Genomic DNA, 17,937 nt, shown 5'->3' with positions numbered 1-17,937 from the left:
GGGCTTTCTCGGATCTCAACCCAGAATGCTCCTACCCTTATATTCCTATTATAACTGAGCACAAAATTCAAGAGAATTTATTTACTTGTATTATTTTTCTACAAAGACAATTTGTAATACTAAAGCACAATGCAACACGTGTCTGAATAGACATTCACACAATGTCAGAAGAAGCCCAAGAAAGCTTTAAGAAACCACGGCATGGTTGGCAGAGGTCATTTCAGTGGGGAACTCCTTTCAATTTAAGACCTGTGTGTCTGTCACTTTATGCATGACTAAGAAAACTTTATTTTATGTATTTTATGTTTATTTTATGTATTTTAAAAATACATTTTCATGGTGGATTGTTTAAAATATAGTAATAAACGTAACAATATTTTAGAGCCACATAAAAACAAGTAGAAATATTCTCAAAAAAGAGCATACTGAACACGACTCTCTTTCCTTCAAAGTCCAGCTGAATACACACTAAAATGTTTGCTTCCATTCAGAAGTAGAGACTGACTTCCTGGGAATAGTGAAGTGGCGTCCTTGTACGATGAATCCTGTGCAGAGTATCTGTATTCCACCTGCATCAGCACACGCGCACGGACGTCAAAGCACTCCTGAGCAGCCGTGCCTTCCATCTGGTCGCTACTCAGCCTGGTCCTCTCGGCAACACCAGCCATCTTGCACTCTCCCATTTCTACATGGCTTCCTGCAAAAGTAGATGCAGCTTCCTCTGCTCGTTGCCCACTGGGGTCGCCCACTCCTGCTTCAGGAACTGGATGTCCACGCCGCCCGAGGCTCTGGCCAGTACCAGGGCCAGGAAGCTGCCGCTGGTCTTCTCCGGTTCACCCATGACAGTCATTGCCACTAGCCTGAAAGGGAGAAGCACACACTGTGTGATTCTGAGTCTCCCAAGTTCAAGGGAAGAGTAAAAAGGAATAAAAATTCTAAAAATTTCAGTAACAGTCAAAATGAAACGTTAGACCAGAAATAAATGTATAAAAATCTAAAGCAACTGTTCTGAAAATGTACTTCCGCATTTAGGAGGTCGCTGGACTGACTGCTTGTGAAGGTCGCTGAGAATGATGTGCTGGAAACCCCTCCCTCGATGTCAGCAGGATAACTCGCGCCTCCTCCCTCCTCAGTTCTGGAAGAAACACCCCCCCTCCTGGGTTCTCAGGCTGAGAGCTCAGCAGTCCACAAACCCTTCCCACATCCCCTGAAACTAGAGCTCGGGAGTCCCTGTGTGAGGGCCCCCAGAATGGAGTACTTGGTGTAGGGGTCTGCAGTATGGGGGGTCCCTGGTGTAGAGGCCCCTGTGTGGGAGTCCTCATGTGTGGGTCCCCAGTGTAAGGTCCTCAGTGTGGGGGTCCTCAGTGTGGAAGTCCCTGCATCGGGTCCTCGGTGCCTCATCCTCGGCCCTCCCCACTCCTTCCGAGGTGATCTCATCCACATCTGGGTCTTTGATTAAATGTCAAAACTTACAAACCTATGTCTCCAGCCTACACTACTGCCCTGAGCTCTCCATCCAGCTGGTGAACGGCACTGCTGTCCGCCCCTTAAGTGAACACTGAGAATCCTGGGGCCACCCTGACAGCCCGATCTTGCTCCCTGTGTCCCTTCACCACCCCATTTCTCTGACCAGGTCCCATCTCTGATCTCATCCTCCCCCACCCCCATAGCTGAGAGAGACTCAACACCACACATCCCAGTCCATCAAGCCCTCCTGGCTGCCCAAGGCCACCCCGACCCCAGTGCCCACAACAGCACCTGCAGTTCTGGCCTCTCAGGACAGTCTCCACCCGTCTTTGTCTGGTTCATTTCCTTCTCCTGTAAGACTCAACTTGGCCCCATCACCCCAGAGGCCTTCCCAACCCCCTGACTGTGCCTAATTCGGTCAGAGACCCCTCAGCATCTTGGGAACACATCTATCACACATCTGTCACAGCTTTAATCACCAAGAAGGCAGAAACCATGCTTAGCCCACACGACCCTCAGTGCGGCCCTCTCGTCCTCTACAGTGACCAGGCCTCAGCACCAGTGCTGCACAGCAGACACGACTTGCTGGACCCACGAATGAAGCAGAACAGAGCAGTGAGCCCCTCGCGAGTGCCAGTCTCCACCGTGGCCCCATGAGGGCTAACTGCCCATTGATATTCCGTAAACCCGTCCCCACAGCCCAAATGCCCCATCAACTCCCAGAGCCCTGTGACGGGAGCAAGCACACCCTCACGGGGGCCTGCCAGCACTGCGCTTCCACACCTGCACACGCCCGGCAGAGCCCGACCCAGCCCTCTGAGGCAGGATAGTCTACACTCGGCTGCAGGCCCTTGCTCTGGAGAACCCACAGCATCATTCAGGCAAGGGGCCAGGTGAGAATTAAGCCCTCATGAGACCACACAAGGAGCCAACCATGAAAACTTACAAGTCATCAGAATTTTCACTAACTACTCGATACTTTAATACTGCTGTGCAATTACTAATGTAAAACAGGGTAAAGCTGAATTGCCACAAACTTGGAAACATGAGTGACAGATGATAAACAAGAAATGTTTCCCCACATTGGGACTGTGACACTGAGCTTGGTGTGCAAGGGATGAAGAGAACATAGTTCACAACTAAACTGTGTCTAAATTTCTAAAAATACCATTAAAGTAGATGTAGAAACACCAGTCAGTACTATGGCCAATTTTTTAATGTCCTTTGGATTTGTGAGCTGGACAGAATCCAAGCATAGAGAGCAGAAAACAAAACCTGAAGTCGGGTCCAACATCCAGCTGCCACTCCCTCTCTGTCCGCCCAAACTGTGCCTGCTCCCTAAGCACGCGCAGCAGGGCCTGCTGCTGACCCGGGGCGCGTGCGGCCGCACCTGCTGCAGACGCGGAGTGTGCAGCTGGACCTGCTGCTGACCCGGAGCGCGCAGGGCAGTTGTCATCATGGATTTTAACTTAACTCTGAAACTGGAAAATTCTTCCTTCTATCCACAACTGTTGCCGTTCAAACTCTGTTAGTTTCTTGTTGTTCTGTTTTTCTTTATAGTTGAAGAAAAACAATGGAGCACTTTCTGTGAATATTACTTCTTTAACTTAAACACTGCTGCTAACCACTGAGACAGGAGGTGTCTAGGGAGAAGATGTTCTAGATCATTTCAGAAGCCTTTCCTCTGCTCCCTCTCCCTGAGCAGCTGCGATGCTCTGTGCAGCTTCAGCCCAGCTGCCCTCTCCTGAGATCCGGACACACTGACCCACCACCACCGCCAGGGGCTGCTGCAGCTCTCCACTCCTCTCAGCCACCCCACCTGGCCCCCACTGGCACAGTCCACCCCAAGACCCCAAACTCCTAAGTCTGTGCCCAAACATCCCCTTCTCAGTAAGACCTTCCTTCTCCTCCCTGTTTAAAATCCCAGCACGTCCTGCCCACATCTGTGACCCCGCACACACCCCACCCCCCGGTTTCACTCCTCCCATCACACATTGTGGGACTTGACTTATTTTGTTTATGACTCATCTCCCACCGAGAGGATGTGAGCCCACTTACTAGTTCACTATTGCACCCCTGCTGCCTGTAGTGGTGCCAAGCGTTTGGTGGGTGCTCAGTACATACCTGTGTTCATACCTGGTCAATTAGTTTATGACAAAGGAGCCAAGAACATACGACGGGGATAGGACAGTCTCTCAATAAAAGCTGCTGGGACAACTGGACAGCCACATGCAAAAGAAGGAAACTGGATCCCTGTCTTACACCATTCACAAAAATTAACTCAAAATGGCTTAAAGACTTGAACATAAGACCTGAAACCATAAAACTGCTAGACAAAAATATAGGTGGTAAGCTCTTTGACATTGGTCTTGGAGATGGTTTTTTGGATCTGACACCAAAAGCAAAGGCAAGAAAAGCAAAAATAAACAAGTGGGACTACACCAAACTAAGAAGCTGCACAGCAAAGGGAACCATCAACAAAACAAAAAGGCAACCTACAGAATGGGAGAAAATATTTGCAAATCATATATCTGATAAGGGGTTAATATCCAGAATATAGTCAGGTGACACATAACAACGGACCACATACACAATGGCAGTCTCATAAGATTAGCACCATACAGCCTGTGTGTGTGGTGGGCTATACCATCGAGGTTTGTGTAAATGCACTCTACGATGTTTGCACAACAACAAAACTGCCTAACGACGCATGTCTCAGAACCTCTCTCCATCACTAAGCAACACATGACTATACAAAGAATGCACACAACTCAATAGCAAAAAAATCTGATGAAAAAATGTGCAGAGGCCTGAACAGACTTTTTTCCAAAGATGACACACATATGGCCAACAGGTACATGAAAAGGTGCTCAACATCACTAATCATCAGGGAAATACAATCCAAAACCACAAGTGAGATACCACCTCACACCTGTTAGGATGGCTATTATCAAAAAGACAAGAGACGACGAGCGTTGGCGAGGATGTGGAGAAAAGGCAACCCTTGTGCCCTGGTGGTGGAAATGCAAACTGGTGCAGCCACTATGGAAAACAGTATGGAGGTTCCTCAATAAACTAAAAACAGAACTACCATATGACGCAGCAATTCTACTTCTGGGTATTTATCTGAAGAAAATGAAAACACTAATTTGAAAAGATACCCACACCCCCATGTTCACAGCAGCATCATTTACGACAGTCAAGATATGGAAACAACCTAAGTGTCCATCAATGGAGGAATGGATAAAGAAAATGTCATGTGTGTGTATATATATATATGTATACGTGTGTGTGTGTGTGTGTGTGTATCTATATACACAATGGAATATTACTCAGCCTTAAAAAATAAGGATCCTGCCATTTACAGCAACATGGATGGATCTTGAGAGCATTATGATAGTGAAGTAAGTCAGACAGAAAAAGACAAATACTGTATAATCTCACTCACATGTGGAATCTAGGGGGAAAAAAGACTCATAGAGAAAGTAGATTGGTGGCTGCCAGAGGCAGGGGCTGGGGATGGGCAAAACGGGTGAAGGGGGTCAAAAAGTACAAACTTCTAGTGATAAAATAAGCAAGTCCTGAGGGTGTGATGCACAGTGTGGTGGCTAGAGTTAATAACACTGCACTGCGTATCTGAAAGTTGCTGAGACAGCAGATCTTGAAAGTTCTTACCACAAGAAAAAACAATTCTGTAGCTTCACATGGTGACGATGTTAACTAGACTTACTGTGGTGATCATTTCCCAATACAAATATCGAATCATTATGTTGCACACCTGAAACTAATGTAATATATGTCAATTATACCTCAATAAAAGTAAATACAGAAATATGTTTTATCAAATAGCTGACGAATCTGTGGGAATGAACTGTATGTGCAGTGTGTTTATAAGTGAATCAGTCTATATATTGATGTGTCTTTTTAATCATTAGAATAACGTAAGCATACCTAGTACTTGAACTACATAATGCAATTTTCAATTTTTTTCAGATCCTAACAGTATCTCCTCAACAATCTGTCAAACTACTTTCTGTTTTTGATCATTTTTATCCTCCTCTTTCCTTTACAAAAGGGATGTGGGATACAGCTGGGCGGTCCCCCACCCTCCCCAGATTATTACAAGTCTTCACAGTAGAAGAATTTACTGATAAGAAATAAAATCTCAAGAAAAGAGATAGATGAATAGACCAAGTGGGGTCAAGAGAGACCTTTCACAATGAAAGCTTTTATAAATATCTCAACTTTCAATTAAATAAGGAATTATTTAAAGTGTACCAATGACAATCCTCACGTCTTACATTCACATGAACGGGTTTCACATTAAACAATATAGAGGCCACACAGGACTCGTCTGACTGTGACATCACCTTGGGGCAGAGGAATGACCTCAAGGTGGAATTACATGGATTATTAATTCACATGTAGTATCCTTTCTTAGAAACTAGAAAGAATACTTTATTTATCCCTCAGACATACTCTGAATTTTTAAGACTGGTAAACGAACATAACTATGGAGCTTACAAAAGTTCTTTTATTTGTAGAATGATAATGATGAGGAAACAGTTCAGTATGAACCCTTTAATCCACAGACTATTCTGGACTAAATATGAAATAAACACATTTTAAAGTGGTTTTTAAAATATTACTAAAACATATAAATATACAAATATATAAGTAACATTTAAATTTAAATGTAAATAACTACATTTTAAAGTGTAGCAACCTTCTGCATAAATTAAGTAAGAAAGACCATCAAGGATGCTTCTGCAAAAAATTGCCTGTGACAGCTCATCATGGATTCATCAGACTTACCTGTCTGGAGAGACGGGTTGTTTGGCTACAGGACCCAAATCACTTTTAAGGAGGTCCCAAACATAAACACAGGACGCGTCATCCTGGACCAGAAACACAGCAGGCCTTGTCAAGGACCACTGCAGGCTGGTGACCGCCCGGCCGCCGGTGCTGTTGTTCCACTGCATGAGCGGGTACTCGGACGTCAGCTGGTATAACCTGATGCTCCCGTCAGAACAGCCGGCCTGGAGGGAAGGGAAACTGTTGATCACGATTCTTTTTATTTTTTACTCAATCTCAGCAGCCAGGAAAATTTTTCAGAGCATTAGCTTTCTTCAATTTGTACAGCAAAAACATTTGGTTTATTTTTTGTTTTCTGGACATAAAATTATAACATTACATCTGTCCTCACAGGTGAGCTCTCACCTCGGAGATTCTGACACACGTTGGACCCTCTTCCCCTCCCCAAAATGACTAATAATCAATGAATTCAGTGAATATATAAATAGGTATTTATTTTTAACAAAGTTGAATATCACTGGTTCAAGCAGAGGCCATTAAGATTGGCTCCAGGGACTGGACCGGTGGCGCATCGGTTAAGTTCACACGTTCCGCTTCTCAGTGGCCCGGGGTTCACCGGTTCGGATCCCGGGTGCAGACACGGCACCACTTGGCAAGCCATTCTGTGGCAGGTGCCCCACATATAAAGTAGAGGAAGATGGGCATGGATGTTAGCTCAGGGCCAGTCTTCCTCAGCAAAAAGAGGATTGGCAGTAGTTAGCTCAGGGCTAATCTTCCTCACAAAAAAAAAAAAGACTGGCTCCATGGAAATAAATAAGCCACGTTTTTAAAAAAATCAGATACACTTGCATCAATAATGTGGCTATATATTCCCCTGACATTCAAATTTCCATAAAACAAAACTTCGCTGGTTTAGTAAAATTTTTAGCTTAGAAAGAGAAGCTTAATTCCTTTTTACTTAATGTTTTACTGTCCCACACTCAAAAAAAGCAGAAGCATGAGTAAGCAATCATGAGACATTCCGGTGTTCTAGGAGTGAGGAAATACACACATTGTGGAAAACGGGAGCCAGGTTCCCCACTGTCGGGGTGAGCACAGGAAACCCTGAGTGAGCCTGGAACTAGAGATGTGGGTGTGAGTGCCTCGTTTACGATACGCAGACAGAGATCAAAGTGGGTATCGACGTTGTGTCCTGCATAGTGAGCACTTCTTACTGTCCAGATCTTGGTTTCTAGATATTTTTCTCCTAACAGGAGCCAAGACTCCTTGGAGAAATGGCTGATTCCGAACTTACTGTACCGGAAAGCAAAGAAGGGCTCAAAGAATGATGTCAGAAGTACACCGGAACCCCTCGAGGGACGCCCCTGGGATAAGCTAAGCAGCAGTATACAAAGGCAGTGAGAGGATGGAGTAAAAAGCCATGTGTGCCCATTTATGAAAGAACCATGTACATACATGCCACACAGCAGAGAAAGCAGTTTTCCCTCCAGTGGACAGCCAACCAGTAAACGGAGAGTTAGCAACGGGATTGGAAAACCGCCATCTGACAGATGCAGGCCAGAATCACAACGGACATCAGGCCCAGCAGGAGAGAATCGGGGGGCAGCAGGATACTGCCAGCATCCACTTATCTCCCCACAAGATCCTCGTTAACCAGAAAGGGAGAGGGAGACATGGTGACAGTGGAGGAAGCAGCTGACACAGGTCAGAGTGTAAAGCCTGAGGCTAACAGTGGGGAAATCTCACACAAACTCAAACTGAGCAGCATGCCATGCCCCTCAAAGGTGCCAAGGTCATAAGAGATGGGGAAACTGTCCCAGATCAAAAGAGCCTGAAGAGACACAATAACTGAATCAGACACCTGACCTGGGATGCTATTTTGCTAATAAAGGACATCACTGGGATAATCATGACATTTCAATCAGATCCACAGATGAGGTAACAGGACAGTATCAGCATTAACTTCCTGACCATTACTACTGACTGTGGTTACAGAAGAATGATCCTATTGTAGGAAACCGACATTCAACTGTTTAGGGATGGAGTATCAGGTCGGCAACTTGCTCCCAGACGGTTAAAGAAGGTAAATCTCCACGCAGCGGGGAGAGCATGGAGCCACAGGTAAACATGTGACGTGTGGGGACCCGCGAGAGAGCAAGCAGGAACCTTTTGTGCTCTTCTTGTAACTTGTCAGTGAGCCTGAAATTATGTCGAAAGAAACAGCTTCAAGAAGATCCTTTCAACAGCCAGTGGGAATGATCTGCACTGACTGCACAAAAGGACCTTCAGAAACCGTGCAGCAACAAGTGGTGCCAAAGCGCACCAGCAAGTGACACCTCTGAAAGACCCCAGAGACCCTGCAAGGTGCTGCCTGAATAGAACAGACGTTCTTACCAGGAATGTTGGCTCTCCAAACGGTGAAAAGTCAATCACGTTCACCTTTACTGGTCTCATACCATGTTGCTGGGGTTTGAACAACTTGGGAGATACTCTCAAGTCTTGTCTGGTACCATGGCTGATGAGACCCTGGTAAGAAGATGACAATGGTGACCAAGAAAAGCATTAGGTACAAGTTGGATAAAGCTATTATTCCTGAAACAATCTAAACAACATTATAGTAAAAGCAAACAGTAAGTTAATCTTTAATGAAGATATTTATCAAGCAACTCCAAGAAAGAAGAGTTACAGAATGAAATTTAAAATATTACTCACTATGTCTGTGCCAACAATAAAGTGATTAGGATCTGAAGGCAGAAATTTAATATTCAGTGTTTGTGTGGTCCCCCAAAATTCATAACCTTTATGGGAAAGGCTGCAAAGAAAAAAATAAAAAAGATGAAGAGATAGATAGCTTTGAAACTGTAAGGATAATGATAATCCTTAACACACTTACCACTTATCATGTGTCATTAGATATGTGATAGGCCACTCTGTGTCCCATCTCTTGTTCTTTGTTACTGGGCTCTTGATAATTTCTTCAGTTCTATCCTCCCATTCACTAATTTTTTCTATAGTTATATCTAATCTGCTACTTAACCATTTGCTAACTTTTAAATTTCAGAAATAAGAGTTTCATTTCTAAAAATGTCTTTTTCTTTGTTTTATTTTATTTTTTCTCCCTAAGGCCCCAATACATAGTTGTATATCCTAGTTGTAGGTCATTCTAGCTTTTCTATGTGGGATGCTGCCACATCATGGCTTGATGAGCAGTGCTAGGTCCGCGTCCAGGATCCAAACCAGCGAACCCCAGGCCGCCAAAGTGGAGGTCACAAACTTAACCACTCAGCCACGGGGCTGGCCCATAGAAATGTCTTTTAGATTGCACAATTATCTTGACTTGTTGGTGTGCTAATCCTATTCATTGCACATGGGGGATGTCTCCTCATGCTTGTAGTTTTGTAATTTTCCCGTAAAGCACTTCTTCCTGGGTGAACGCTGTGAGTCCAGCATGTGGAAGTATTCTGCCCACAGGTAGTTGTCCTTGTGCCTTCACGGCAGCTGCTGTGGGGCCACTGGTCTGGGACCCTGATGCTAACTTCTCAGCTTGCAGATCCCAGACCATACACAGAGCTGGGGATTTCTAGTCTTCCACACTCCCCTGTCTTCCATGGGCTGGGGTGGAGCTTTCTGAGTTTCTCTCTCACTGAAGGGGCAGTGAGTTCCAGAGTCCTTTGCAGGGTCTCAGTTCCAGGTCCCCACCTCAGATAAACCCAATGTATCACTGGTCCTGCACAGCTTGAGCCCGGCACAGCCGTGGAGGTCCATGACAGCCGGGCCCAATAGCCCAACCTCCACACCATGCAGAAGCTTGCACGCTGACTTCAAGTTCCATCCCTGTTGTGGTATTTTCCTCTCCTTCATTTTAAAAACTCTATTTAGTTTATTGCTGGTTTTTTACCTTACACAGTGTATCTATTTGTAGCAGGAAAGGGCCCACAGCTGCTCCTTCTGCCACGTTGCCCTAGTCAGAAGTCAGGAACCTGGCCACTCTCTTCTCACACTCACATTCAGGACTGCAGATGTCACTTATCAGCTGAGGGCTCCCAAATCTGTTCCTCCAGCTGAGATCCCTGCTGTGGAGCCAACAGCTTCCTAGTCATCTCTACGAGCACCACAAGCTCGGCCCACCCTAGGCTGACCAGATCTGGCCCCTCCCACTCCCCATAACCCTCTCCTTCCCTCCTATTTCTCATTTTGTGCACAGTACCCAGTAATAGGGGCAGGTTCCTCCCTCCCATTGTTCCTAGAGCCAGTCAGTCACCAGCTTCTTCCAATTCCATCCTCTAACTGAAACCTACCCTCCATATCCACACTAGTCAACTTGGCTCAGACCCTCATCTTCCAGATTGATCCCTACAACAGCCTCCCAACCGGTCTCCCTGACTCCAGCCTCCCCTCGTCTGTTCCAACCTTACAGTGCAGCCAAGTTGATCTTTCTAAATCATAAATAAGACAAGCCACTCCCTGCCTTAAAATCCTGTAATGGCTCCCTATCACCCTCAAGAGAATCGTCTAAACCATCCAGCACAGCAAACAGTCTTGGGGTCTGGCTGCCGACTCGCTGTGATCTCTCGCCACAGCAAACCTACTGGCAGTTTCCTAAATGCATCTTCATTCTTCTAGGCCCCCATGTGCTGCTCCCTCTGACTAGAGCACACTCCTTGTCTAGCTCCCATCTTAGCTGTCACCTCTCCAAGCAGTCGCCATTTCACTCCATCCTTCAGTCTGTCCCCTGCTCTGACCTCCCAAGTGCCATGTGCATGCCCCAACAGAGCACTTCACATGCGTGTCATAAGGACATGCCGCCAGGTCCCCCCACAGAGGAGGGCTTGTTCCCCAGCTGCCAGGGATGCTCCACCCAAGTCACATGCTCTCCAGGGATGCCCATGCTCAATAACTGATGGGAGAAGAGAGCATGAGGGCCTGGCAATGTCACCTATGGAAATCTGTTCCAGCTCAGAGCTCCCAAGGCTGGGCAGCTGTCCTGGGGCCACATCACAGCTCACAGTTCAAGTCCTCCTTGCAGCCCAGGTCTGCTGCCTCTCCCCCTTTCCCAGGCACTGATCCCAAGGGATCAAAACTTCCTCCCACTTGGGGCCAGCCCTGTGGCTGAGTGGTTAAGTTCACACGCTCCGCTTTGGCAGCCCAGGGTTTCACCAGTTCAGATCCTGGGCGCGGCCATGGCACCGCTCATCAAGCCACGCTGAGGCGGCATCCCACATGCCACAACTAGAAGGACCCACAACTAAAATTATATAGAACTATGTACCAGGGGGGCTTTGGGGAGAAGAAGGAAAAATAAAATCTTTTAAAAAAACTTCCTCCCACTAAACTCCACTCCTCTGACATGCAGGGATCCTGAGAGGTGAGAGGCCATGCCACAGAGCCTGGTACACAGGACACACTCAGCAGAGCTGAATGAAGTCCAAACGGCTGTTTATTGCATACAAGTCTAGAGGGGACAGTGCTGGGAACCTGGGGGAAACTCGCTATCAGCTGCACGGGTCTCCACTAGCCCAGGAATCGCCCATGTGCATGAAGGACCAGGGGGTCTGTGGCCAGCCTAGGAATCACCTGTGGTTGGCTCTGCAATGTATTAGATGACGTTTTTAAACATAACTGATTCCTCATCATAATTATATTTAAATAAACTGAAGGTGATTTGCAATCTTGAAGCATGTATGAATTCATTAATACAACCCAGAAGTATTCTGTCTGATGATGAGGAATCAAGCTAACATGAAAATTTTGTCAAGAGTAAATCTCATGCTGACAGTTAGCCCAACTGTAGTAAATGACAAGAAAAGACATCTCTGGGAAATAAATTAACATGGAACATATAAGTACCACAAACAATATTTGTACATTTAATAAGAATTTTTATGTCATATTAAGTTATATGAGTAAAAGCAGAAATCAAAATTTCTGAATAAAACTTTCATATTAGTATTTCTGATTCCTCACCCCTATGTTCATCACAGCATTATTCACAATAGCTGAGACTTGAAAGCAGCCTAGGTGCCATCAAGGGACTAATGGACTAAAAAAATGTGGTATTATAGACACAATGGAATACTACTCAGCCATAAGAAATGATGAAATCCAGCCATCTGTGACAATATGGATGGACCTTGAGGGTATTCTGCTGAGTGAAATAAGTCAGAGGGAGAAAGTCAAATACTGTATGATCTCACTCATAAGTAGAAGATAAAAATGGCAAACAAACACATGGCAACAGAGATTGGATTGGTGGCTACCAGAGGGGGAGAAGGAAGGGAGGAGGGCGAAAGGGGCGATCAGGCACATGTGTGATGATGGATTATAGATAGTCTTTGGGTGGTGAACATGATGGAATCTAGACATAAATCAAAATATATAACGACGTACACCTGAAATTTACATAATGTTATAAACCAATGTTACTGCAATAAAAAAAAACTCTGGTTCCTGAAATTTATCTATAAAAGTTTAACTTCAGGGTTCTACTAAAATTGGATGAAAAATAGCCAAATAGTACCAATTTATATGATAGGAAATACCTTAATTGAAGAAAAAATGTTAGCTCTACCTGGCGATTGTATTTATCACACAGACTCATCAATAACAAACTAGTCAGCAAATACACTATTTAGCAAACACACAACGTGAGAAGCTGGATTTCTTCAACATAAACCTGACGATGCACTGACTGTAGACGCAGTGACCTAATGTGACTTCCTTCTGTGGGAAACAGGTCTTTATCAGAAAAGGGGAACTGTTGTAGCTCAAAGTGGCGCACTCTTACCTGTCACTCAGCTGAATCACAGCACTATGCACTAATTTTATCCTCCCTCCAGGTATTAAACCTAAAAACAGAGAAACCAGAAATAAATGCACCTCTTAATACAAGTTAAACCAAAATCCAATTACAGTTGCCTGGAAATTATTTTTCATTGCTTACATCTCTGTGTTAGGAAATAATATCTAAACATAGCTAGACAAAGCATGTTGCCAATGCAGCGAGGTTCCTGTAACTGCCTTAGGATAGGACTCAAAACCCTGCAGTTCAGAGCCTTACGGGAAAAGCACTGGTGGAATCAAGATCCAGAAGCTTTCAGATTTTCAAATTGGATAAAATAAGGGCAGAACGCTAAGCAAAACAATCAGTATTTAACACCTCTTAGGCTCCAACAGAAACACTGTGTGTAAACATCCACTGGTGTCTCGGCTCCCTGGAACACTCGGGGCCTCCTCCTCAGACTGTGGAGATGCGGAGTCCTCCCTGCTCGCTGCGGAATGCACAGCAGACTGCACGCGCTCCTCAGCAGATGGTCACTTCTTACCGCTCCTCAACATCTCTCCCAACTTCTCTCAACCAACGAGCTACGATTCCTCCCCGGACTTCCCAAATTTATGGCCATATTTCTGACATCTCGGCCTTTCACTGGCTTTGTCAACATCACCTTCTTTTTTGTAATTACTACAAAGGAGGGAGCTAGAGATTTGCATACACTGAAATCCAAATTCTGGGCAAGGTACCGCCCAGAACCTTGGGAGTAGTTGAATTAAAAGTACATAAATAAATTCAACTTGCAATTGGAAAGGACGACCATAATTACACAGCACGGGACTCGTCACGGTTATAAATCTGATGCGAGAAGGTCCAATGCTGCTATTCACAGATCTGAAACTGCCCTCCATCTCCCCAGCATGCCGCTTGCCCGGAAGAACTCCAGTGCTGACAGTCTTGGCCCAGCTGTCACCTCCCTGGGACATCTCACCTGACTGGGCCCTCAGCCCTTGAGAAGCCTTCTTCTGGTCTAGCAGTGACATTATCAATGCTCGTGGCCTGACACGTGGCTGTGTCTGGCTCCCCAGGAGCCCACACTCCCTGGGCATGCCCATATGCTCTTGGGCTTGTTTCCCTGGAACCCAGGACGGCACCTAGCTTGTTCAGAGAACACTTCACCAAAGAATGAAGGAAAGACCCTGCTGATCAGTTCTAACCACAGTCTGAGTTCTCCAACCAGCCACTAATCTAAGGCACACACAGCAGAGCTTGCAACCACCCCAGACTCTCCTGAGGGCATTTAATGCCCAGAGCTCTTCCAGCACTGCTTGCTGGTGTGAATGTCATCCCTTCTTTTCCTTAAGGCAAAGTTGGAGCACGGTCAGAGTTTGGGTAAGTGGTTCTATAAATAAAGGGTGTTTTTATACAGCAACATTTAACAATGAAATACACAATGTCCTATAACATCCGTTGTGTGACTATCCCATACACACTACAAACTATTTTTATGCAAAATGACTTTGTCTCCACAAGCAGATTATGAATGAACTATGGGCAGAGACTCTTTAATTCCTACCACCATCCATAATTCCTAAAGAACACCTTGGTCATGGCACAAGTGGGGAGCACAGCCAGCCTCAGGATCAGTCTCAAATGGTGACATTCTTGGGTGTGGAGCATAAGCCTGAATGAGGGCAGAGTCAGCTCGAAGACTGACTGTGCATCCTGCCCTGTCATTGATCCACATCGAGGAGGGGACCGTGCACCCTCCCAGGCCACGTCCTGTTCTAACCTTCTGAGATTCTAGGGGCAATGCAGAAGTCTCCAACACAGACACACAGAGTACAAATGCTTCATAATAAGCACACGCTATACGAAGAAAATACTGAAAAATGGTTACTCCACCTCAAAAATGGTTACCAGTGGAATCAGTGAAACGACTCACTCTTGCTTTATTAAAGTCGGAGTCCACAGTAACTTTCAAGTAACATCACTGACATTTCACTGCAACACACAGTATTTGCTCCGCTGATACAAAATGCCCCTTCTCTAATTTCTAGAAGACGGCAATAAGTCAGTGTCACTCCAGTCCCACTTTTTACTGATCTACACAGAACATACCAGACACAAAAGGGTGAAGGGGGCTGTCCTAGAACATGAGTAGTGGGAGCAAAAATGGGAACCCAGACCTCATGAAGCAGCAGATGGATTGCTCCACGATCACTGAGTCCTCTCTGAAACTGAAACCACGCTGTACGGCATCAACACAGCCAACGGCTACAGGTAATTCAGTCACTTCCGCTCCCCAGACACCAGACCACGGTGCCCTTTGCCAACATTATTCCAAGAACTTTGGGAGTCAAAGCAGTGAACGATGTGCCAAAACACAAGGGACAAAAGCCCACCTGAGCAGAGTCCAGGACCTAGACACTGAGCGCAGGAAAAGGGACATCCTGAGCTCACGTCCCTCACAGGATGGAGACACACCGGAAGAGGCACGATCCGAGCTCACGTCCCTCACAGGACAGAGACACACCAGAAGAGGCACGACCCGACCTCACGTCCCTCACAGGACAGAGACACACCGGAAGGGGCACGACCCGAGCTCACGTCCCTCACAGGACAGAGACACACCGGAAGAGGCACGACCCGAGCTCACGTCCCTCACAGGACAGAGACACACCGGAAGAGGCACGACCCGACCTCACGTCCCTCACAGGACAGAGACACACCGGAAGGGGCACGACCCGAGCTCACGTCCCTCACAGGACAGAGACACACCGGAAGGGGCACGACCCGACCTCACGTCCCTCACAGGACAGAGACACACCGGAAGGGGCACGACCCGAGCTCACGTCCCTCACAGGACAGAGACACACCGGAAGGGGCACGACCCGAGCTCACATCCCTCACAGGACAGAGACACACTGGAAGAGGCACGACCCGACCTCACGTCCCTCACAGGATGCAGACACACTAGAAGAGGCATGACCCGAGCTCACGTCCCTCACAGGACAGAGACACAGAGTTATAAACCCAGCATATGAGAGCTTACTGAAATGAAAACATTCAGTCAACTAGAGTAGCACGTACTCACTCTGACCAAGGTGCTTGTTCCATGGTCAATAAGGTTATATAATAACCAACTGTAATATTTTTCTCAGGTAGTTAATTACTTATTTTTTCCATGCAGTTATTGGTTTCTTTAAACTCTATTCATTTTAGCAAACCTCGACTAAAATTAAGTTTTTATTTAATAGTTACCTAAATCACTTATTGAACCTGCAACGTCTGCCTTTGGTAATTCAACAACCACCTAGAAACAGAATATTGAAAATGAATATTAATACAGTATAATTATGAAACAATCTAAGCATTTGTAGCTCTTATTGAGACAGCATACTATATTAGGCGCTAAGAATGTCACTGCTCCAGAAAAAAGACCGCACCTTAACTTCAGAATCCATATTTTATTTTGTTTTGCTGAGGAAAATTTGGCATGAGCTAACATCTGTTGCCAATCTCCTTCTATTTTTTTTGGATGTGAGCCGCCACGGCATGGCCACTGATGAGTGGTGTAGGTCCGCACCTGGGAACCGAACCCAGGCCGCTGAAGTGGAGCATGCTGAATTTAACCACTAGGCCCCGGGGCTGGCCCCAGAACCCATATTTTAAATAGTAACGATCCCTTTCTTATCATGTCTCATTTCTCTCCACTCAGGGACTTACCAACAGCCTCAGCACAACCTCTAAAGCACATGCTCCTGATCCCATCCTCTGGCCCTGACTCTGCTGCAGTTCTCATTCCTCATTCCCACAGGAATTCCTGCAGGGGATTCCCAGTAGACCCAGTCTTGCCCTTGGTTTTCCAGTCTTAGCTCAGCCTGTTCTTGTCCCCCCAGTCTTCGTGCCCCAGACCAGGCACAAACAGTAGGGCAGAGAGCCTGTGCATTCAGTCGGCGCAGCCCCATGAGCCCAGGCACGTCTTACTCACCCACATGTTGAGAACCCCACTCTGGTCCAAGGAAGCAATGTGGAATGACAAACCTGACATTTCTAAGGAAAACAGAAACAGAAGAAACGGCCTGTAAACAAGGAAACTACAGTTCATAACTAGATTTAAGGACTTTAAGGAAGTGAAGGATCATGTACCTTCCTGAGTAGAAAAGGGTGAAAGGACAAAACTCTGTTTTTTGTAGACAGACGCTGAGATGGGCTCTATTGCTTGAAGAGGACTGCGGTGGTTCACTGACGTAAGGACACCATCTAGGATTTACAGCACACAGTACCACATGTAAGCACAAGTCACAGAAATACAGTTAACGCTACGCAGGCACAAACATGGGTGCTTCTGGGACACATCCTCCGAACATGGGCCACAGACAAAATGATATGTGACCACTGCTTTCACATTACCATGAAACGGAGACCACAGACCTCCAAGCACCAATTCTGATGAGCTGCCACATCTCTGTGAGTCTACAGGCAGGAGGGTGGGAAGGAGGGTCAGGCTCTCCACAGTAAGAGAGAGTCCCAAAGACAGAACGGAGGCCAGACCAAAGCGCCCTCGGAGAGAAAATCTAACTCCCAGGGCAGGACCCTGGTGGCCCATTCACCAGCTCCAGGCATAGACAGGGCTGGGAAGTGAAGCAGGATGGAGGGGAACACTGACAACAGCACTGCTTCTGGAGGAGGAGGGGCACACAGACAGAGCAGCACAGGGAGCAGGGAGTAGGGGAGACTCGGGAGAGGACAGATCCACCAGCCCCAACCACCCACCACCCAGAGCAACAGGACCATCAGAGAAATGACACTTCACAAACTAGTAGAGCAATATCCACCTACAAAATGGCCAGGAGTAGAAAAAAATCAGACAAATTCCATAC

At 46.2% G+C, this 17,937-nt stretch overlaps 1 protein-coding gene across 22 annotated transcripts in view; it reads right to left on the bottom strand.

Moving 5' to 3' along the window:
• Window positions 1–285: 285 nt before the first annotated feature.
• Window positions 286–17,937, bottom strand: part of DYNC2I1 (dynein 2 intermediate chain 1) — a 73,636-nt gene continuing 55,984 nt past the window's right edge. For 20 of the 22 annotated variants that reach the window (XM_023640125.2, XM_070266131.1, XM_023640126.2 and 17 more), the window contains 8 exons: window positions 17,204–17,317; window positions 17,046–17,107; window positions 16,316–16,367; window positions 13,067–13,127; window positions 8,995–9,094; window positions 8,677–8,808; window positions 6,283–6,506; window positions 286–860 (listed from right to left, as the gene is read on the bottom strand). In XM_023640125.2, coding sequence (XP_023495893.2) covers window positions 686–860; window positions 6,283–6,506; window positions 8,677–8,808; window positions 8,995–9,094; window positions 13,067–13,127; window positions 16,316–16,367; window positions 17,046–17,107; window positions 17,204–17,317 — 920 coding nt within the window. In that variant the 3' untranslated portion in view covers window positions 286–685. The remainder of the gene's footprint in view (window positions 861–6,282; window positions 6,507–8,676; window positions 8,809–8,994; window positions 9,095–13,066; window positions 13,128–16,315; window positions 16,368–17,045; window positions 17,108–17,203; window positions 17,318–17,937) is intronic. The other 2 variants (XM_070266127.1, XM_070266130.1) reach the window with 1 other exon arrangement.

The sequence above is a fragment of the Equus caballus genome, chromosome 4, assembly GCF_041296265.1.
Source record: "Equus caballus isolate H_3958 breed thoroughbred chromosome 4, TB-T2T, whole genome shotgun sequence".
NCBI lineage: Eukaryota > Metazoa > Chordata > Mammalia > Perissodactyla > Equidae > Equus > Equus caballus.
This window is presented reverse-complemented; position numbering and strand designations above follow the sequence as displayed.